Consider the following 22,991-nt stretch of genomic DNA (forward strand, 5'->3'; position numbering starts at 1 on the left):
ATCTCAGGTCAGTTTAATCAAAGGTACATTAGGATTTTATAAAGTGGAAGAATAAAATACATGAAATGTCTGCCACATAATGAGGACTTACCAAGCATTGCTTTCACAGATAATACAAGGCTACCACCTTCTTTAACAATAAAGTCACTGCTTTATACAAAGGACAGTTAGAAGAGAAAAAAGGTATTTCATTTTATTGCTACTGGGGAAAAAAATGCCCATGGGTGGGGGCATCAATATCCTGATGCTATTTTGCAAAATTTGTTGTTTGGAACTTTGAACACAAATATCCTGACACTTCATTTAAACTTTCTATATTGCCACAGAACCTCACTATGAAATATTAAGTGTTTCTGTTGGAATTTAAGAATTATATCTGCCCATACTACTGCCCATGACACTGAATAGTGACTCGGGCAACATGAAGCTAGTTTTGAAGACCCTTCTCATGGCTGGCAGAGAAATACAGAAAAGGAAAAAGAAATACAGTTAACTATAGCCACCATAATACTGTTCAACAACTAACAACAAGAACAATGCCATTAATTTACCTAAGAAGTTACAAGTTTAGGGGTTGCTGATCCTGATTGGGCTCATTCGTGTTTGTAGGTTGGAGGAGGACTCTGCTCTAGGCTAGGCTTGACTGTTTGCTTTAGCCGGGCAGCTGAGCTCTATTTGTCTCTCATCTCTCTCCTGGGACCAGTTTGCCAACCTGATTATATTATTTTCCTGGTAATGGTGGAAGCATAAGAGTGAACCATCACAATTAAAAGTTTGTTTTTTGTTGTTCTGTTTATTTTTTAAGTAGGATCCAAGCCCAAAGTGGGGCTTGAACTCATGACCCTGAGATCAAGAGCTGTATGCTCTACTGACTGAGCAAGCCAGGTGCCCTGTTTTTGTTTTTTAAAGATTTTATTTATTTATTTGAGACAGAGAGAGAGAGAGCAAACACAAGCAGGGAGGAGGGTCAGAGGGAGAAGCAGACTCTCCACCAAGCAAGGAGCCTGATGCGGGGCTTGATCCCAGAACCCTGAGATCATGACCTGAGCTGAAGGCAGATGCTTAACCAACTGAGCCACCCAGGAGCCCCTGTTTTTTGTTTTTCTTTTGGGGGGGGCGTGTTTTTGTTTTTGTTTTTGACACTGTTCTTGCTACACATCTGCTAACATCCCGTTGGCCAAATTAAGTCATATGGTCAACTCCAAAAGCAGAGAATTATGTGTCTTGCCTCAAGTGGAAGGACACTGCCAAATTACATGGCAAAGAGCATGAATATAGGGAAAGGTGAAGAAACGGGGCCCTTAATGCAATTTACCAGAGGTGATTTGAAAAGAAGCTCTGTATGAATCCTGAACTTCTCAGTTCAGAATTTAACACTGCATCTCTAGCACGTGCCAGGCACTGAATTAGGTGGTGACACTATAAGGATATATAACACACAGCCTCTGTTCATTAGAACTAACAGTATTGGAGAAGATACTGAACAAATACCTGCAGTCAAGAGTTCTGGATGCTCTGTAGGTAAGACAATGTTTTACAAAGGAAAAAGCATTTCATTTTAACAAGCTTAAGAAAGGAATTGATTTGGGAAGGTCTTAAATAAGAAGTGATACCTAAGTATGGAGGTTCCTCAAAAAGTTGAAAATAGAGCTACCCTATGACCCAGCAATTACACTACTGGTTATTTATCCCAAAGATACAATTGTGATCTGAAGGGGCACATGCACCCAATATTTATAGCAGCAATGTCCACAACAGCCAAACTATGGAAAGAGCCAAGTTGTCCATCAACAGATGAATAGATGAAGAAGATGTGGTGTATATATATACAATGGAATACTATGCAGCCATCAAAAGAAATGAAATCTTGCCATTTGCAACAGCATGGATAGAACTCGAGTATTTTATGCTACAATCAGAGATATACTCAATAAGTTAATCAGAGAAAGACTATTATATGATCTCACTGATATGTGGAATTTGAGAAACAAGGAAGAGGATCATAGGGGAAGAGAGGAAAAAATGAAATAAGAGGAAACCACAGACAAAGAGACTTTTAATCTCAGGAAACAAACTGAGGGTTGCTGGAGGGGAGGAGGGTGAGAGGGATGTGGTGGCTGGGTGAAGGACACTGGGGAGGGTATGTGTTGTGGTGAGCACTGTGTATTGTGTAAGATTGATGAATCACAGGCCTGTACCCTGAAACAAAAAATACATTATATGGAAAAAAAAAAAGAAGTGATAGTTAAATAGAATTTTATTATTTTTTTAAAGCTTTTAAAAAAAGTTTTTAGATTTATTATTTATTTATTTGACAGAGAGAGAGAGATCACAAGTAGGCAGAGAGGCAGACAGAGAGAAAGGGGGAAGCAGGCTCCCTGCTGAGCATAGAGCCCCATGCGGGGCTCAATCCCAGGACCCTGGGATCATGACTTGAGCTGAAGGCAGAGGCTTAACCCACTGATCCACCCAGGCGCCCCTAAAAAGAATTTTAGATTTAACAAGATGAGTGCAGGTAGGATTGTTGAATAGGCCCAGAAGGCATATTTCTAGGAAAGATATGGGGCTACAGAGAAAAAGGCTGTTCAGATCCTACAAGGTCTTACATGTTATATTCATCAGGAATCTAGTTGCACATGACAGAAACCAGATCAACTTAATGAAAGAGGAGAGAATTGTTGGCTCATTGATATGAAAATGACAGTATTAGGACTTTGTGTCTTGTTTCAGTAAGTATCTTTTGTTGACCTTCACAAGAGAGAGAATATGACAACTAGAGGTAATTTCCTTAGGTTCATTTAAGTGGAAAGCTGAATTGCTCACCTAGTGTCTCTTTATAAATTCCAAAGATGTACTGATTGGCCCTAGCGTTAGTACATACATATCCCAGGCTGATCTTTGTGATCAATGTTGAGTTGCTGAAGAGCAGTTACAAAAAGGGCATGTAAATTCCAATCTCCGTCCACCCTCCCATGTATTTGTTCCAGGACAGAAAAGCAGTCCTGCATTCATTTGCTGAGCTTTAAATCTGTAACAGTGTTCAATGCTGGGTCTCTTCAGCTCTATAATATTATGTTGAACATATGAAACTGTCAACATTCAATCAGTTTTGACCTCCATAAAAGGTAATTTCACATGGTTTAACCTAAATAGACAATGGCATCTCTCTGACTTTAAGCCAACCACCCTTGTGATATGTCTATGACATGTTCACACCATGAGTCAAAGTCCCTGTCCCTGTTCTTTGCATGGCAGAGCTCCATACAGAACTATCTAGTTTCTGTTAGAAAGCTATTTGCAACTATAGCTCCAAAGCCCATGTGACTGCCAGTGTTACAGCAGCAACTGAGTCCCTCTAGCTAAATCTCTCTGCCATGTGATGAAGGAACACTGAACTATTCCCAGAAAAGCTCCTACTGACCTCCTTTAATTAAGGAATTTCTGGCCATTTAATTTCACTGGGTGCTTTTACTCTCATAATTTACTGAGTTCATATAATCCTGCATAAGTCTGGTTCTCCATCTGAAACTATGTTTCACTCATTTATGCAACAAATTTTTTATTAAGAACCAACTATGAGAAATACTTTATTAAGGGCACTTGGGTAGTGGGAATAGAGAAGTGAATAACACAAAGTCATTGCTTTCATGGTGCTTATATTCAAGTGAAAGGACACAAACAGATGCGTGTGTAGTGGTGTTAAGAGCAGCACTAAAGAAAAATAAAGCAGAGTAAGAAGAACGCTGAATGCCAGAGTGAGGATGGAAGCACTATCTATTGTGGGGATTTTTGTGGTTGTTTTTTTGTCTGTTTGTTTGCTTCTCCCTACTAGAATATAAGCTAATGAAGGCGTGGGTTTTGTCTATTTTGTACTCATCATCAGTGGTCAAACAATGCCTTTGTATTCTAGAACAAGAATATGGAAGAGTGGACAAAGACTGGGATTCTTCTGCCAAATGGGTAACTTCTTCAGCTATCTAGTTGACAGTTCCCTGGCTTCTGTTCCAGCCAAAGAAATATCAGAACTATTGGTCAGGTTGCTATAGAATGAGGTAGAAACCAAGAAACTTCTCAACTGATTTTATAAGAGAAAAATTGGCACCCAGTAATTAATATGCAACTAGTTTTATCCAGGCTAATACATACCATCTTAGGTTTATATCAGTCATCACAAGCTGCCATAACAAAATGCCACAGACTGGGTGGCTTACGCTGCAGAAATGTATTTTCTCACAGTTCTTGAGACCGGGAGTCCTAAGATCAAGGTGCAGTCAACGTTGATCTCTGATGAGATCTCTCTTTCTAGTTTGTAGACAGCTGGTTCAGTTCCCTTTTCACACTAACCTTTCCTCTGTGTGCTTGCGCGGAGGGAGGGTGGGGCTGAAGGAAAGGAGGGAAGGGTGGAAGGAGACCAGGGACAGGGAGAAAGAGATCTTTAGTATCTCTTCAAGGACACCAGTTTTACCTAATTAGAGCCCCAACCCTCACAACTTCATTTAACTTTAATTATGTTCTTAAAGGCCCTATCTCCAAGTATAGGCATATTTGGGGTTAGGACTTTAATATATAAATTGGGGGGGGGCACAATTCACCCCATAACAAGGTTATAAACATTATATGTTATTAATTTTTTGTGCTTATTCTGTCTATGAACATAATACTTTCAGTCCTTTCAGGTGTAATACTTAATGAGGCCAATACAAAACATCCAAGAGCATAATATGCTCAGTCTCAGCATTTACCTTCGAAGGCAATACTAAGGGTGGAGCCAGAGGGTAGAAACAGAGGTTTTCACAGGGCTATAATTACCCATGCATCTGGTTTGTTTTACACATTTATTAAATAGTTGTTGAACGGCTGAGATAGGTAGGAGATGTGGAGATTGATGAGTCATTACATTATTCAGCTGAAACTAATATGACACTGTACATTAATTATACTTGAATTAAAATCAAATTAAAACAAGTTAAAACTCTATTATCATACACTAGAAAAAAATTTTAAGGTTTCAGTGTACGAGTGACATTTTATATTAGCTTCATCTTTCTTCAAAGAAATCTGGTTAACTAGGACGAGAAAAATAATGTGCAGTGCACCTGGATGATTCAGTTAAGCATCTGCCCCTGGCTCAGGCAGGGTCCTGATATGAACCCCTGTGTCGGGGAGCTTCTCCCTCTTACTCTACCCCTGCTCGTGTGCTCGCTCACTCACTTTCTCAAAGAAATAAGTGAAATCTTAGGAAAAAAGAAAAAGAGCTCATAAATTTGTTTCGGGTGGACAAAATGCCATAAGGAAAAGAATAATTTTTTTAAAGCTGTTCATAGCTGCATTATTGTGAAATGTAACAGTTTGGCAACAGCCTAATGCCAGCATTCAAGTATTAAATAAATTGAGAAAGAATATGGTGAAATACTAGAGCCAAATGTCTTTAGAAGTGAAATGGAAACATGCCTAAAAACTAGTGTTAATGGGGAAAAACAAGGAAGCACAAAACCCGACTTCTGTGTAATTCCCTAAAATACACTTCAAAAAATGTGCCCCGGTGATGATGTTAATGAGATTTTCCCCCAGTTCTTCTTATTGTTACAACACTTTAGTGTCACGAATAAACACTGGAAGACAAAACAAAAACTACACCATACCTTACTGTGTATGTGTATTCAGACAAAATCTGAAAAGAGGTATCAATAAGCCAAAGTGCTACGGTAAAGCTCCACCTTCCGTCCTTTGCAGAAAGATACAGAAACCTTAACGCTCAAGACAACCTGTTAGTCCTCCAGCAAATTCAAGCCAACCTCCACTTCTCGCTGGGAAGCGCAGTTGCTGCCAGGCACGCCCCCCAGGAACCCCTCCCGGCCTCTGCGACGAGGCCGGAAGTGACGCACAAGCTGCGACGCCGGTGCTCGCCGCCCATAGTCGCCGCCACAGCGGGCTTTAGGTATCTTCAGAGACGGCGGGCTTTCGCCCGATGGTTGCAGCGGGGGGATCATGACGGGGAAAAAGTCTTCCCGGGAGAAGCGGCGCAAACGAAGCGGTCAGGACGCGGCGCCGGCGCTTCCGGCGCCGGACTTGGTGCCCGCCCTGGCCAGTAGCGGCAGTGGAAGCACCAGCGGCTGTGGGAGTACCAGCGGCTGCGGGAGCGTCACCTGCTGTGGGAACACCAGCTTCAGTGGTAGTGTCACTGGCGGTGGGAGTGGAGGTAGCTGCTGGGGCGGGAGCAGCGTGGAGCGCAGCGAGCGCCGGAAGCGGAGGAGCACTGACTCATCCTCCAGCGTCTCCGGGTCGCTGCAGCAGGTGCGTGCGCGCCCTTCTCGGGGCTCTCGGAGCAGCTGCGTTCTCCGAGGAAGACGGGCGGGGAGCGGAATTTGGTGACGGGTGGGCTCTTATTGTAGCTCACTTAGCGTTACGATCCCAGGGTTCCACCCCTCCTTGAGGTTCATGTGCCTGAGTACCGGTGAACCGCACACTCCCATGCCTTTAACTTAAACTTTCTGGGTTTGCTGATCATCTAGCTCATATAACTTTTGGCCCCTTCCACTCCAGTAGCAGTCGACCTGAAAAGTATGGGTCGGGAGCTAGGCTTCAGTGCCCTTGAGAGCCACCGTTTACTTCTTTCTTTATCTTCACCTTTTAGTAGATTATGATTAACTCCGCCTTACAGGATGAGAAAATTGAGGTTCAGAGAAATTAATGAAGTTTACCCACGGTCACAGTTTGTTAGTAACACCTACATTTTGAAACCAATATCTGATACAAAAGCCATGTTTTTTACACTCAGTCGATCTACCAAAATACCACCATTTAAAAAAAAGCTGTTTGCTTATATTATAACGAAAGCGTGAATACATAAAAGTTATACAACACAGAAATAAAAGAGAAAGCATGAGAGTCTCTGTTCAAGCCTCCCCTTTATTTGCTAGGCAGCCTCTTCATTAACTCTTGTTAAGTTTGTGTATTTTAGGTCTTACATATAAGCTTTATTGTGATATTACCCCCATTGAATTAGATAATTGTCTTATTTTTTAGTGACTGCAGTATATTCCATTTTATCTTTATTGATGAATATTTAGATTTTTAGTTTTCTTGCTGTTACAGAGATAATGTGAAAACGAACCCTTGCACGTATATATTGGCAACAAATACTTTAGGATAGAATCTTAGAAGTGAAATTGCTGGGTCAGAGTTTATGCATTTAAAAAGATTTGGTAGGTACCACCAAATACTTTCCAAAACAGATTTTACTGATGTATAGTCTAAACATTGCAAAAGAATACCAATTTCTGCAAATACTCACTATATCCATTTTTGAAAAATTTGTCAGCTTAATGGGTGAAATTAATATTTCATTTGTTTTGATTTATATATTCCTGATTAATAGTGAGATTGAACATTTTAATGTTTTTATTTGCCATTTGATTCCTCCGCATGTAAGTTGCATAAATATATTCTCTGGCCATTTTTCTTTTTGGTTATTTTGAGCTTTTTACTAGTAAGTTCTGATCTATTTAAGGTCTGTGTTCTTACCCTCTGTGTAAGGTATATTGCAAATGTTACGTAACTTTGTCTATGGTGTACTGAAGTTTTTAATTTCTCTGTGGTCAAGATTAATACTATTATCCTTTGCCTTCTGGATTGTGTATGATTAGAAAGATCTTTCCATACTCCCAACCTATCCTAAAACTAGTTTTTGTTTTCTTCTAGTATTTTTAAAGATTACACCTTTAAATTGGGAGCTGTGGAAGCATGGAAAACCATTTATTTTTTTTTTTTTTAGAAAACCATTTATTTTTATGTATTTTCTTGTATTTAGCCACATTATTAATTACTAGTTTAAAATTTGGCTCAGAAATTTGTACAAACGGGATTTTGTCTCTTTTTTTCATTGCTAATACTTCTTGTTTTTTGTACTTTTACATTAATGAAGACTTTTATTTTTTTATTTTTTTATTTTTTTTTTAAAGATTTTATTTATTAATTTGACAGAGAGATCACAAGCAGGCAGAGAGGCAGGCAGAAAGAGAGGAGGAAGCAGGCTCCCCGAGAGAGCAGAGAGCCCGATGCGGGGCTCGATCCCAGGACCCTGAGATCATGACCTGAGCCGAAGGCAGCGGCTTAACCCACTGAGCCACCTAGGCACCCCACATTAATGAAGACTTTTAGTGTAGTGTTGAACAGAGGCAGTGATAGGCATTTTTTTTCTCATTTGTTTTTTTAATTGGGAACACTTCTAATGTTCCATCCAAAAGTACATTTGTCAAAGATCATGAAAGATTCTTTTGATCAAGTTAAGGACATTTTCTTCAATTCCTAGTTCACTGAGGGTTGTAGAGTTTTATCAGATGCTTTTATGGCATTCTGTTGAGATGATCACATAATTTTCCTCCTTTGATCTGAAAATGTAATTTTTAATAACTTAGTAAATTAACTCATGTTGAACTGTTTTGCAGTCTTGGGATAGACCCTGTTTGGTTTATTGGTTTGGTTACTGTACTCAGCTGGAATTCAGTATTCTTACTTTGTGTCTATGTTCCTAAATTAAATCAGCTTACAGTTTTTATTTTTGTAGTTATCCTGTCTGGTTTTGGTATCAAGATTATGGATTGATTTGGAAAGTTTTGCATTTTGGGGATGTGTTCCAGAATAGTTTTCATCTTTTTCCTAAAGATTTATTAGAACTGGACTATTGGAGTTTATCGCTCAGTGGGTCTGGTAGGGTTTTTAAATTTTTTAAAATTAATAAATAATATTAGTATTTTCATGCAGAACTAAACCCTAGTTCTAATTTGTGAAGAAAAAAAGACGTTGTTGTATTAGGCGTATAGATAACAACTCAAAATTCTTTTTTTTAAAGATTTAATTTACTTGTTTGACAGAGAGAGAGAGATTCCAAGTAGGCAGAGCAGCAGGCAGAGAGAGGGGGGGAAAGCAGGCTCCCCGCTGAGCAGAGAGCCCAATGTGGGGCTCAATCCCAGGACCCTAAGATCATGACCTGAGCCGAAGGCAGAGGCTTAACCCACTGAGCCACCGGCTCCCCAGCATCTCAGAATTCTGAGAGTGCCATTACATCTGGTGTATATTGTGTTTCCTCTTATTATTGATGCTGTTTTTGGTAACAGCTTTGTAGAGTTGTAATTCATATACCATACAATTCACTTGTTTCAAATATACAGTTCACTGGTTTTGAGCATATTAATGGAGTTGTTCAACAATCACTATTGTTAGTTTTATTTCCATCACCCCCAAAAGAAACCCAGTGTGTACCTTTCATTTATCATCTGCAGTACTCACTCCTTTGGCAGTCACTACTTCTTGTCTGTGTAGATTTATGGATTTCCCTGCTCAGGACATTTTATATGAATGGAATAATATTTCAATGTATGGCTATACCACAATTGGTTTTTCCATTTGTCACTTGATGAACATTTGGATTGTTGCCATCTTTTAGCTATTATGAATAACGCTATGAATATTTGTGTACAGGTTTTTGTGCAGGTGTGTGGTTACATTTCTCTTGGATGCATATCTAGGAATGGAATTCCTGGGGCATATAACTTTTTAAGGAGCTGTCAAACTTTTTTCAAAGCAGCTGTACCACTTTCTATTCCTAATAGCAGTGTGTGAGATGTCCAGTTTCTCTATATCCTCACTACTTACTTTGTGAAACATTAAAATGAGATCTAACCTTTACTTTTTCAGCCTAATTGTCATAGTATTCTTTAAAATTGGTGTGTTTTTAAGCCACTTTTAAAACAACTCTATTAGAAAATATAATAAAGAAACCTGCTTCAACTATATAGTCAGGGAAGATTTTTCTTGAAGAGATGACTTTTGAATTGATATCTGAATTTGTTAATTTTAGGATTATAGTGCTAGGGGGATGTGGGGAGGAAAGGCCGTTTTAGGCAGAGTGATACATACATAAGCCCTGCCTGAATGAGGTGAAGGAAGAACAGGTTATATTTGAGTAATTCAAAGAAGGTTGTTGTGTTTGTAGCACAAGCAATGAACATGTTGGCTTTGATAGGCTTTATTACCCTAAGATCAGTGCAGAGTCATCGAGAAGTTATAAATAAAGAGGATGGGTATATGTATATTTTATAGAATCTATTCTAGGAACAGTATGCAAAATAGATTGGAGAGACCTCAGATTAGATGCAAGACATCCAATTAAGTAGCTGTTGAGGTAATCTAGGCAAAAGATGATGGCACCTTGGACCAGGATTATAGCAGTAGCTTTAGAGAGACTGGATATATTTGGGAGATAAGAGGTCAAATTGACAGAAATGTCTTAAATGACTTGGCTACTTTGAATATGATTAAATTACACAGCAGTATTAACAATGTGTGTAGCTCCTAGAAAGAAGTAATATTTCTTAATTGTGGTTTTCAGCATTTTTGCTGCCATCCTATTTTTTATGAATTTCAGAAGCAAACAATGCATGCATAAAGTTTTGGGTTGAGTGACATGCTAGAGGATTACCCTAATAGTTCAGCAGTCTAAAATTGTAGACAGTCACTCAATACTGAGTATATTTCCTTTTTTTTTTTTTTTTTTTAATATTTAGTATATTTTCACTTGCGTGTCCTGAGATCATCTCTTCACTTTGTATCAGTTGACCGGATTAATTGTAGTAGGGACAGTAAGATCAAAAAATACTGAACAATTAAATATACTTTTTACTGGCTTTATTTATGCAAACAAAGAATTTGGAAATGTTTAATGTAGTAATTACTAAATGTAAATGTGTGACATCATATACACACTCCTTTATTTAATGGTTCTTTGTCTCTTTTAATTTTAGGATACCAAATACCTTTTGCCAACTTTGGAAAAAGAATTATTCTTGGCAGAGCACAGTGACCTTGAAGAAGGTGGACTGGACTTGACTGTATCGTTAAAGCCAGTTAGTTTCTATATATCAGACAAAAAAGAAATGCTTCAGCAGTGTTTCTGTATCATAGGTGAGAAAAAGTTACAGAAGATGCTTCCTGATGTGTTAAAGGTACTTCATTACATATATTATTGGATTATACACATATATAGAGATATACAAACACCTTTTATTTTTTAAATGATTATTTATTTATTTATTTGACAGACAGAGATCACAAACAGGCAGAGAGGCAGGCAGAGAGAGGGGGGAAGCAGGCTCCCTGCTGAGCAGAGAGCCCTATGTGGGGCTTGATCCCAGGACCCTGAGATCACGACCAGAGCTGAAGGCAGAGGCTTTAACCCACTGAGCCACCCAGGTGCCCCTACAAACATCTTTTTTATAGTAATCATTTTACTTCATGTAAATCATAATGGGAAGTTTTCAACTCAAGCTACTTCAAAAGATTAAAAAATGGGATCTTAGAGAGTATAAAAGCCCTATGTATTTAAGTTTGCCAAGAAAAAATGGAGCAGTATACTGTGTTTAGGTAAGGAACTTATTAGCCTTTTAGAAATAATTCTATTAAATGCAGGGCATTTTAATAACAAAATTAGAGATATAATGACTCTGGTGTCTTAAGAAATAATATTCTGCTATGTAACCAATACAGTATTGGTTGGTAGAAGCTTACATTTCACTAAATTCACAAATGTTTGCATTTATTTATTTATGGTATTCTAATGGAAATAGGGTGTGGAAGATCTAAGATGTATAAAGCCAGCACTTGAGTATTTAAATCTTTAGAGGAATTACCTAACAAATAGGCTGCTGTTAAGAATATCTCTGGGCACCTCACTTCTCTTTAGTTCTTTCGTAATAAATATGATACTTTATTCTCATCAAATGTCTATAAATTACAACAATTACATGTTATTGACAGTTTTTCAGATACCATCTCATGGAAAGGTTTATGTGGCTTTTAATTTGTCTTATTTTAAGAGTTTGCTAACCAGACTTTTTTTAGGATTGCTGTTTTCTAGTTTACTTTGGCACTATATTACATGAGTGTATTTTTTTAATGTCATTTTCTTTAGAACTGTTCAATAGAAGAAATTAAAAAACTCTGCCAAGAACAGTTAGAGCTCCTATCTGAAAAAAAAATCTTGAAGATTCTTGAGGGTAAGAATATATATTTCTAAACTCTGGTAACTTACTGTTTAACATATATCTAGCATAAGTCCTAAGTTACTCTTTGTTTTCTTGATTATTAATTTCATTACTGGGTAGTCATTGAGTAATTTTCCTTCTCTTTGTGCTGTGAAATAAAGCTTACTTAGCAGAATAACATTTCAAGAATAGACTTTTTGATGTGTATTTCATTTTCTCAAGCTAAATATAATCAAAGGTAAGAGCATAAGTTTGTATACAATAAAAATGAAATAAAAAATTTTACCCAAATGCTGTAAAAAAGCATTAATTATTGAGATGGCTTTTCTAAAAATAATTTTCTATTTTCTGCTTTACATTACTATTGCTTGTAATTGCCCATTGCATACTGCTTTTGCTCTAATAAGACCTGGCTGTGGAGTTGGAAGAATTTTTGCAATTTGCCTACATTTATCTCTGCCTAAAGTATAACTCTTCTTTGTGATGCTACTACCTGTAGAATTTTAGATTTTCTTTTTTTAAATTGTGTTTTTTTATTCATTTGATAAGAGGCAGAGAGAAAGCATGAGCAGGGGGAGAGGTGGAGGGAGAGGGAGAAGCATACTCCCTGCTGAGTCAGGACCCTGATGTGGGACTTGATCCTAGGACCTGGAGATCATGACCTGAGCCAAAGGCAGACGCTTAACCATCTGAGCCACTGAGGCACCCCAGAATTTTAGATTTTCAGACTTTTTTTTTTCTTTTGGAACTGTACAAGGATTATAGCATTAGCATTACAAGAGAAGAAGCAAAAAAAATGGGAGATTTTAGATTTCCAGATATATCTTTTTTAAATGCAAAATGTTTTAATGTGCACGCTTGGCTGGTTCACTTGGTAGAGCATGACTCTTGATCTCAGGGCTGTGAATTTGAGCCCCACATGGGTGTAGAAATTACTTAAAATCTTTAAAAAAAAATAAAATGGTTTAATGGAATTTATAACTTTGCTAATAATTGTACACATTTGGTTGTAGCCCATAAGTACATATATACACACATTTTTTGTGTGTGTGTGTGTATGTATATATTTATGACATAGATAACAGGAAGGCAGTGAGAAATACCTAATAAGGCATTGAAAGAACCAATTTTTTTTTTTTTTTTTAAGATTTTATTTATTTCACAGAGAGAGACACAGCAAATGAGGGAACACAAGCAGGGGGAGTGGGAGAGGGAGAAGCATGGTCCCCACTGAGTAGGGAGCCCGATGTGGAGCTTGATCCCAGGACCCTGGAACCATGACCTGAGCTGAAGGCAGACACTTAAGAACGGAGCCACCCAGGCACCCTGAAAGAACTCATTTTAAATATAAGCAATTAAAAATGTCATCTTTCAACAACTATTAAGTTCTTGAATCTGCGTCACTTTATTATAGATGGCAATTTGTGTAGTTATTAAATTGTTCTGACATTTTATAAGCCTGCTTTCAATAGTTTATTTTATTTATAAGGTGACAATGGTGTGGACTCTGATATGGAAGAGGAAGCAGATGATGGCGCTAAGATGGGATCTGATTTAGTCAGTCAGTAAGTTAAAAACTTTCATTTCCATTTCAGGTTTTCTTTGTTGTTCCTTCCATGATTTCTTACCCCAAGAATGTGATTGTTTTTCTGTGTTGTATTTATATAAAATGATTTAACAGAATTGATTTGTTTACTTGTAATGATTGGTCCTTTTGGAATATATGAGAGTACAGTTAATTGCTTTCAGGATTAAGGTGATTTTCGTAAACTACTACTCCTACATGTATGACAACAGTGATGCCAACCTGAAGCAGAATCACATCTCCCATTTGGAATTTGAATTTACTACTAGTGATACTCATTATTAAGTACTTACTCTACCAGGTATTATATTAGTGGTTTAGAACACTTGAAATTCTTCTAGTATCTATTAATGTCAGATTGATAATTGTCTCATTTCACAAATGAGATAGTAAGGTGGTTCATTTTATATAGGTACATAAAATTTGACTATTGTGATGATAAAAAAATGCCCAGAGTTTTGGGATGCTAATATAAACCTTTTTATTTTGGAAAGTTTTAAATTTACATAAAAATTGAAAGAATCGTAGAATGAAATAAGCAACATTAAGCTTTTGCTATTTTTGCTTTCTCTCTTTGTATTTATCATTTTTCTCCCAGAGCTGTTTGCATTAGCTTTCTGGGGTTGCCATAGCAAAATACCATAGACTGGTTGACTTATTTAAAGAACAGAAGTTGATTTTCTCATGGTTCTGGAGGCTGGAAGTTCAAGATCAAGGTACTGGCAAGTTTGGTTTCCTCTGAGGCCTCTCTTCTTGACTTGCAGATGGCTACCTTGTTGCTGCTTCTTTTTTTAAGTTTTATTTTTTTGAGGGGGCAGGGGTCAGGGTGGGGGGTGAGGGCAGACCTAGAGGATTCTCAGGCAGACTCCCCAATGAGCAGAGAGCCTGATAGGAAGGATGTGGGGCTCAGTCCATGGACCTGAGATCATGACCTGAGATCATGACCTGAACTGAAACCAAGAGTTGGATGCTTAACTGACTGAGCCACCCAGGTGCCCCTTGTTGCTGCCTACTTGGCTGCCCTTATGTGGGTGTGCCCCTGATGTCTCTTCCTGTAATCTAATCTCTTTTTATAAGGATACCAGTCAGATGCCAAAGTCTACCATAATGGCCTCATTTTAACTTAATTACCTCTTTAAAGGTCCTATCTCCAAAATAGTGGTATTCTGAGATACTGTGGTTGGGCTTCAACCTATGAATTTTTGAGGAGACATAGTTTAGCCCATAAATCATTTAAAAACGCAGAGGTCATAACATTTATGCCTAAACAGTTCAGTATGCATTTCCCAAAAATGATAGTCTACTGCGTAGTGGTAGTACAACATCACTTTTAAGAAAATAAACAGTAGTTCAATAACGTCACCTAATATATTGCCCATACAAAATTTTCCCAATTACTAAAAAAAAAAAAAAAATTTTAGAGTGTGTTTATTTTAATTAACAAACTGATTCTGATCCAGGATTCAATTAGAGTTCATGTATTTCAGTTGATTGTTAGCATCACAAAGCTGTGTTTAAAGGGAAGGTTTTGCTATAAGAAATAATAAACTTATTGACTGGCCCAGAAACTTAGTGCACATTTTAAAGGAATTTAAAAAATAACAAGGAAACCAGAAGAAAGTTAGAAAAATGAAACAAGGAATGTAAACATTAAAACTAAAGAAAGAGAAATGAATAAGTCCATAAACTTGGGTCTGTGTAAAGTCCAGATCATAGAGAAAGTCCTTTTGGGTCTGATTAAGGAGGTAAGTGGAGAACAATTAGAATTGAGATTAGGAAGAAAGGAGGTATTAGGATGAAAGTTGGTATATAAATCCACATGCAGCATTGTATAAACAAACTTGAAACTAACAAATGGATGTTTTTTGTTGTTGTTGTTTTTTCAAAATACAAATAAACCAAATTGACTTTCTGCAAAAGTAGAAAACTTGGAGATTAATGTAGAAGAAATTGGAAAGGTGAGTTGCTATTGAAAGAAAGACCAAGACAGGGTGGATTCACAGCTGAATTGTTACTTAATGTGAGTCAATGCATGTAATGTGTTTACAGCTAATAAAATATTCATTAATACCAGCTGTTGTTACTTTCAAACACATTACACCTTTGTTATTTAAATTATTCTGGGCCGTAGGAAAAGATGAAATTTACTTTTTTTACTTTATGACTTCTACATAGCTTTAATACCCCAAATCTCATAAACAGTGACAAAAAAGCATATGGGATTATAGACATTCTCACTTGTGAATGTAGATGTGAAAATTATAAGTACATATTAGCATGTAGAATCCAGCAGTGTATCATGTGAGTAGTTACGCCACTGACCAAGTAGAATTTATTCCAGGAATTTACAGGAAATTAGAAAGTCTATTAGCATAATTCATATCGGCAAATTAAAGAAAAAAAATTATATTCTCAGATAAGTAGATACTAAAAAGGCCTTTGTTAATATTCAGCAGTCATTTCTAATATAAGCTATAGGTAAAAAAGGTACTGGAGGGGCACCTTAAATCTCAGTCCTTAAGCAGCTGCCTTCCCCTCAGGTCATGATATGCGCCTCCCTCCCTCTCCACTCACACCCTGGGGTTGAACCCCTCTTGGGCTCCCTTCTTAGTGGGAAACCTGCTTCTCCCTCTCACATTCCCCCTGCTTGTGTTCCCTCTCTCTCTCTGTCAAATAAATAAATAAAATCTTAAGAGAAAAAGGTACTGGAGAAAACTACTCAGATAAGGTGAGGACATTTGACCAAACTTAACTACCCACTTAGTGAATTAAAATGAGGGACTAGATAGGAAGTGTGTTATGGCCATTTATTTTAAACATTTTCATATTGGTGGTAACAAGTATAGTTAGACCAAAAGAAAGATGGCTGACGGAGAGGAATTAACTTTGATATGATAAACTTTGGAAAAGAAGAAGTAAACATGTTTCTCTTTCCAGTTTATAAGATTATAGACCTAGAATAGCTGAGAGATTCTAGGTTTTTTTTTTTTTTTCTTAAAAAGACTAGAATTTGATAAGATGGAGCAGTATATAAGCATAAGAAAACCAACAACTATTCTCTCTTATAGCAGGAAGATCTGTAAAGGGAATGTATTAGGGTTTTCCAGAGAGACCGAAGCAGTAGGATTGTAGATACATAAAAGAGATTTGTTATAGGAATTGGGTCATGTGCTTATGGATGACAAGAAGTCCCATTGTAAGAACCTATTTTATATTTTTATTTTAGCCAGAGGCTTCCTTTGAGATTAAACAATAACTTTATTGTTTAACCCTTAAACTGTCCCTGCTCCCTTTCCCCTAGGGGACTTAAAAACGAGTCCCGGAAACCAGTCCCAGGTAACAAAGTCCAAAATCAAGGGTGGGTCAGGCCAGGTGGAGGTATTCAATCAGTGGGGGCGCATACTGTCTCCTAGCTACCAAGGAGTATGGGCCCCGCCCTTTGGGCGCCTTTTGGGCACCAATTCTGAACTAGGTGATAGGCTATTTCAAGTGTCTACTAGGGTAAATTGTAATTCATTTGGTCACCTAGCATCACTGTGGAGTTTCCTGTGTATCTTACAATCTCATTGGCCACCTGTGCGTGGCCAGGCCCAAACCACATGGTCTTTGCTCTATAAAAGTTAGTCTGGAAAGCAGGGAGGGGTCGTCCTCTCTGTAGGGGCTGCCTTGATGGGTCCGTTTGACGGTTGGTCTGATTCTTGATGCTTGGCGCGAAATAAAGCTTTGCTTGACCTTTGCTTTGTATCAGTCTCACTCCTTTAATCACGGACCCATTATTGGGGTACCCAATTTTGGGGGACCCAACACCATGATCTGTTGATCTTTTGTCTGTAAGCTGGAGAGCCAGGAAAGCCAGTGGCAAAACACTGTCTACTCTGAAGGCCAGCGAATGTGGTGTAAGTCCTAGTCTAACTCCAAAAGGTCAGACACCGGGAGCGCCCCTCTTCCAGGGCAGATGGATTTCTGAACGCAAGTGGAAAGAGTTAATTTGCACTTTTGCCTTCTTTCTTTTTTCAGATTTTTCTTTTTTCTTTTTTAACTTGAGAGTGAGAGAGCGAGCGCAGGGAGTAACCAGAACGGGAGGGACAAACAGGCTCTGCACTGAGCACAGAGCCCAAAGTGGGGCTAGATCCCACGACCCTGAGATCAGGACCTAGCTAAAACCAGGAATTGGCCCCTTAATCAAATGAGGCACCCAGGTACCCTGCCCTTCTGCCTTTTTTTATTCCAGCCCTCAAGGGATTAGCTGTAGCCCCACGCAGGGCTAAATGCTTTACCTGGTTCAATTCAAATGCTAATATCTTGAGGAAACATCCTCACAGACTCAGAGAAGTAATGCTTTACCAGCTTTCTTCAGCCCAGTGACTGGGAACTAAAGAAAAAAATTCTGTTAATACTAGTTATAAAAATATGATAGGCTTTCAAATACCTTTAACAGGAAACTTACAAAGAAAACCATAACATTTTACTAAAAAACAGGAAAATCGTCTGAAAAAAATAGAAAGCGTACTTTAATTGTGTAATCTATTGTGGTAGTTGGTGAAGTTCTTAAATAAGACTAAAAACCCAGAAACCATTAAAAAAAAAAGGATGTATTTGTATGAAAATTTTTTTTTAATTTTGGGTATTATTTCTCTTAAGTAGTCGTAACCAAACAAAAGATCTGTAAGAAATACTTGCAAGCAAGGTATAATAAGCCTAATATTAGTGAAGGTTGAATTCAAGGCAAAAAGATTTATGCAAGACAGTTAAAGGCAATTTTTAATACTGTGACATCCACAAAGGTGATCTAACAGGAATATATGCCTTACATGTGCTGTATATTTGTGTATTTCCTCTGTATTGCTTTTATAAGGCAAAAACTATGGGAATCATAATGTGAAATAAGAAGTGTGTGAGTAGTAGGAACTTAATTTTTTTTTTAAGGTTTTATTTATTCATTTAATAGGGAGAGTACAAGCAGGGAGAGCAGCAGGCAGAGTGGGAGGGAGAAGCAAGTTCTCTGCTGAGCCAGGAGCCAGATGTGGGACTCGATCTCAGGACCCTAGCAGAAGGCAGCCACTTAACAAGCTGAGCCACCCAGGCGTCCCGTAGGAACTTAATTTTATCTCTCTCATCTATCTCATGATAAATTATCTAGATGAAAGGTAAGTAAAGATATTGAAGACCTAAATGAATTGATTGGTGTAGACCATATTCTGTATTCTGAAAACAGAACTTATCTCCTGTGGAATATCCACAAAAATAGTAAGTTTGGTCATAAAATGTTTAATAAAGTTCTTAAAGAACTGTTGTCCTGATTTTAGAGCAGTAAAGTAAAATGAACAAAAAGCCAATGGAACCTCACTGTCTATGTATTCTAAAACCCAACAACTTTGAGGTTAAATAGGAATTATAAACTGTCTAAAAACTAACATTAAAAAATGAACCAGCTCTATGGGATATAGCTAACGTAATACTCAGAGGAAACTTTTAGCCTTCAGTATAACTATTCTGTAAATAATTAAAATAAGTTAACTGAGTATTCAATTCAAGAAGTTAGAAAAAAAGAACAATAAAATAAACCTAAAAACAAATGCACACAAGAGGCGCCTGGGTGGCTCATTTAGTTAAGCCACTGTCTTTGGCTTAGGTCATGATCCCTGGATCCTGGGATCATCAGCGGGGAGTCTGCTTCTCTCTCTACCTCTTCCTGCCACTCTCCCTGCTTGTGCTCTCTCTCTCTCTCTGGTAAATAAATAAACAAACAAATAAATTTTTTTTTTAAAAATGCATACAAATAATGGCATACTTAAATATGAAAATCTTTACATGGTTTCTTTCTAAAATAGGACCAAGCAAAAATACCTTCTCTCATCACTCCTATTTAGCAAGGTAGTGGAAGTATCAGCAGGTTTAACAAAGCATGAAAAAGAAATAAAAGTCACACAGATTAGAAGGAAAAAGTAAAACTCCCTATTTGCAGAAGACTTTGTGTGTTAAGGGGCTGCCATAACAAAATACCGCAGACTAGATTATAGACAACAGAAATTTAACTACCAAAAATAACAAGAAAGCAGAAGCATTAGTTGTAAGAAGTTTTTGACAGTGTGCTACTTTTAAAACTCGAAATTAATGAGTTTTAACATAACAAATTTTATAGGAATGAGATTAGGAACTATAAAGATAAAACATTCACAGTTTCTAAATACCTTCATTTTCAAAAGGGTGACAGATGGGGGGATGCCTGGGTGGCTCAGTGGGTTAAGCCTCTGCCTTCCGCTCAGGTCATGATCCCAGGGTCCTGGGATCGAGTCCTGCATCGGGCTCTCTGCTCAGCAAGGAGCCTGTTTCCCTTCCTCTCTCTCTGCCTGCCTCTCTGCCTACTTGTGGTCTCTCTCTGTCAAATAAATAAATTCTTTTCTTTTCTTTTTTTTTTTTTTTTTTAAAAAGGGTGACAGATGGGATTGTCACTTTGGTTCACCCTAGGTAAGCAAATGAACAAATTTATATTATGTTACAGATAGCCTAAAAACCTCAGCATCTATGATTTTGCAGTGTTTTAAAACTGTTAGGTATTGTGACAAGATTTGCCAGTGTTACAGATGATGACAATTGCTTAACAAGGACAACAATTTTAATGAAATAAGTCAGTATAGAGGCCTGGAATTAGAGCACTGTCTCCATTTGGAAATGTGCTGGAAATGAGGTATTATAGCTAAAATAGCACACAAAATGAGCTAGGTATTAGCTCAGCCTATAATGTAAGATGATTATGCTCTAAAGAATATGTTTGTAATAATACTTAAATCTTGAATAGTGCAATAAAATAATCCGAATTGGGGCTTTATTATAAAGAATAAAAATACAAATACTTCAGGGAGATCTTAGCAGTATTTTAGAATTCCTCTAATAAATATCTTCATGAGTTTTAAATTAATGTGCTTTTAGTGAGTGGTATTGAGGGAGAATTTGGTGGAAATGAAACTGTGTTTCCCTATAGATAATATTACAGTTCTAGAAGGTAAATTTAAAAATCCACATTCTCAAAATAAGGTATACTGCAAAGTAGTTTCAATATGAGTGTTATGGAAATACTGTTCATGGTCATTGCTACTTTCTTAGATAATAGGCACGTTCTAAAGTAGTTCTTACTGGATTCCAGTTTTAGATGATAACTTTTTTTTTAAATGAGAGATTCCTAAATACACTTGAGAGATTTTAGGTAACAGATATAAATGGAACCATTTTATATTCACTAGAATATTTAATTAGTGAATAAAATTTACAGGAAATTATTTTTGCAAAATGAATAATTCTTTGGCAGGAATTTTTTTTTAAATTTCCATTTAAGCATCTTTTATGAATTTCAAATGTGAATATTTTTGTTCACGATAGAATACCTAGGTATTAAATACAAGTAGTTGAAAAGAGAAGTTGGTATCTTCTACTACTAGTTACTACTTACAATGTACTGGTTACTATTTACAGTGTACTAGGTTTTAATACATTGTAATAATTACATTTTTTAAATAGTCTACAAGCTCTTCCACCCTTCAGAATAGGAGTAGCTTCCTGTTTACTGCTGTTTGTAGTCATGTTAGAGGTTAGGCGCTTTAATAAAGATAGAATGAAAGAAGAGCATATTGCTTAGCTGTAGGTGGGTAAATGACTACTTTGCATTCAGATATTCTTGAAAATACTGAACTATTTCTCTGGCTTTATCAGTTGTCTTACTAAGAATAACAGCTAGAACTGTACTGTATGACTATTCTTCTGTTGCTGAACCTTGGCAGTGATACAGGATAGAATTTTGATGTTGTATCTTAGTTTAATAAAAAGCCAGAGATCAGCAGCTGTGTTAGTTTCCCTAATTTTTAAATTGTGTCTATTTCTGTCGGTCAATTTACTGCCTCATCCTGTTGCTCGAAGACTGGTTTCGATGTTAGCAGGTATTTTTCCTTTTTTCTGCTATTATCACTATTTTTTAAAAATTAAGTTTTTCTTAATCACTTAACTGATTCTCATTATATTAATTGCCCTTTCTAGTTCATTTGAAAAATAAATTCATGGGGCTCCTGAGTGGCTCAGGCAGTTGAGTGGTGGACTCTTAATTTGGCTCAGGTCATAATTTCGGGGTCATGGGATTGACCCCCCACTTCAGGCTCCATGCCCAACGCTGAGTCTGTTTATTCCTCTCCCTCCCCCGCTTGCGCTGTCTCTCTCTGTCAAATAAATTAATAAATAAAAATAAATAAAATCTTAAAAAAAAATTCACTGATGTTTACAGTGTGCTAAACTGATATTAATGAGTGTTCTCTAATACACATGTGAACTTGTCCCACCATTTGAAGTGTTTGCTTACCAAGAGTTTTTGTAGTTGCATACTAGTTAAATATATAAACAGATGAAATATAAACATGAAAAGAGTAGTTGATTAAGTTGATTGTTTTGAAAAACTCAATGATATTATTTAAAAAGTTGTCATTTAGCTGTGGGGTAACAATAAAAGTTTGTATATTGTATAAAGAATATTGTATAAAGGGTAATTTTTTTTTGGCACTGAGATGTTTGTATTTTAAATGAGCCAAAAGTAGAAATGGTTTATGTGAGTAGGATGAAATTGAACTGTTTTCCATGGATTCATAATAATGGTAAGGCTGTGGCATCGGATCCAAAGATTGGTGAAGGAAGGTCACATTTCTGTTTTATGTTAATCTAAAATGCTTAAATTATATATAACTTTTAAAGGTGTTTTCCTATGTTAATGAGAACTTTAATAAGAACTTAATGTCAGGTAAAGACATTACTTGTCTGTGTTAGGTAAAAGGGATTTCACTGTATTGTGTTAGATAAAAAGAAATTTCACTTTTAGTTTTATTATGAAAAATGACAAGGGTATAGAAAATTAGAATAGTGTAGCGACACTCACTATTGGCTGGATCTTAACAATTATAGCAATTTTCAATTTTGCTTCATCTTTTTTCTTAGAGTATTATAAATTTAATTATAGGTATCTTAATTCTGAATATTTGTTTGAATTTCCAGAAAATAAGGACATTTTCCCACATAACCATGTATCTAGTGTCTGTTATTTAAGAGTTTATTTATTTGAACAGTAAATGCATGCACATAGTACAAAAATTTTTAACGTTTTTTTTTTAAGATTTTATTTATTTATTTGACAGAGATCACAAGTAGGCAGAGAGGCAGGCAGAGAGAGAGGAAAAAGCAGGCTCCCCGCTGAGCAGAGAACCCAACGCGGGGCTTGATCCCAGAACACTGGGATCATGACCCGAGCCGAAGGCAGAGGCTTTAACCCACAGAGCCACCCAGGCACCCCAAAATTTTAACATATTTAATGAAAATAAATCTTTCTCCTATTC

The 22,991-nt window shown here is 37.0% G+C and overlaps 1 protein-coding gene across 2 annotated transcripts in view; it reads left to right on the forward strand.

The window, feature by feature from the left end:
* The first annotated feature begins 5,900 nt into the window (after window positions 1–5,900).
* The window catches only part of LOC111159857 (caspase activity and apoptosis inhibitor 1), a 46,325-nt gene continuing 29,234 nt past the window's right edge, over window positions 5,901–22,991 (forward strand). Inside the window, exons 1-5 of one of the 2 annotated variants that reach the window (XM_022522507.1) lie at window positions 5,901–6,294; window positions 10,803–11,003; window positions 11,969–12,053; window positions 13,531–13,606; window positions 20,059–20,094. In XM_022522507.1, coding sequence (XP_022378215.1) covers window positions 5,989–6,294; window positions 10,803–11,003; window positions 11,969–12,053; window positions 13,531–13,606; window positions 20,059–20,094 — 704 coding nt within the window. In that variant the 5' untranslated portion in view covers window positions 5,901–5,988. The remainder of the gene's footprint in view (window positions 6,295–10,802; window positions 11,004–11,968; window positions 12,054–13,530; window positions 13,607–20,058; window positions 20,095–22,991) is intronic. The other variant, XM_022522508.1, reaches the window with a different exon arrangement.

The sequence above is a fragment of the Enhydra lutris genome, unplaced genomic scaffold, assembly GCF_002288905.1.
Source record: "Enhydra lutris kenyoni isolate GAN:26980312 unplaced genomic scaffold, ASM228890v2 scaffoldscaffold70, whole genome shotgun sequence".
Lineage (NCBI taxonomy): Eukaryota > Metazoa > Chordata > Mammalia > Carnivora > Mustelidae > Enhydra > Enhydra lutris.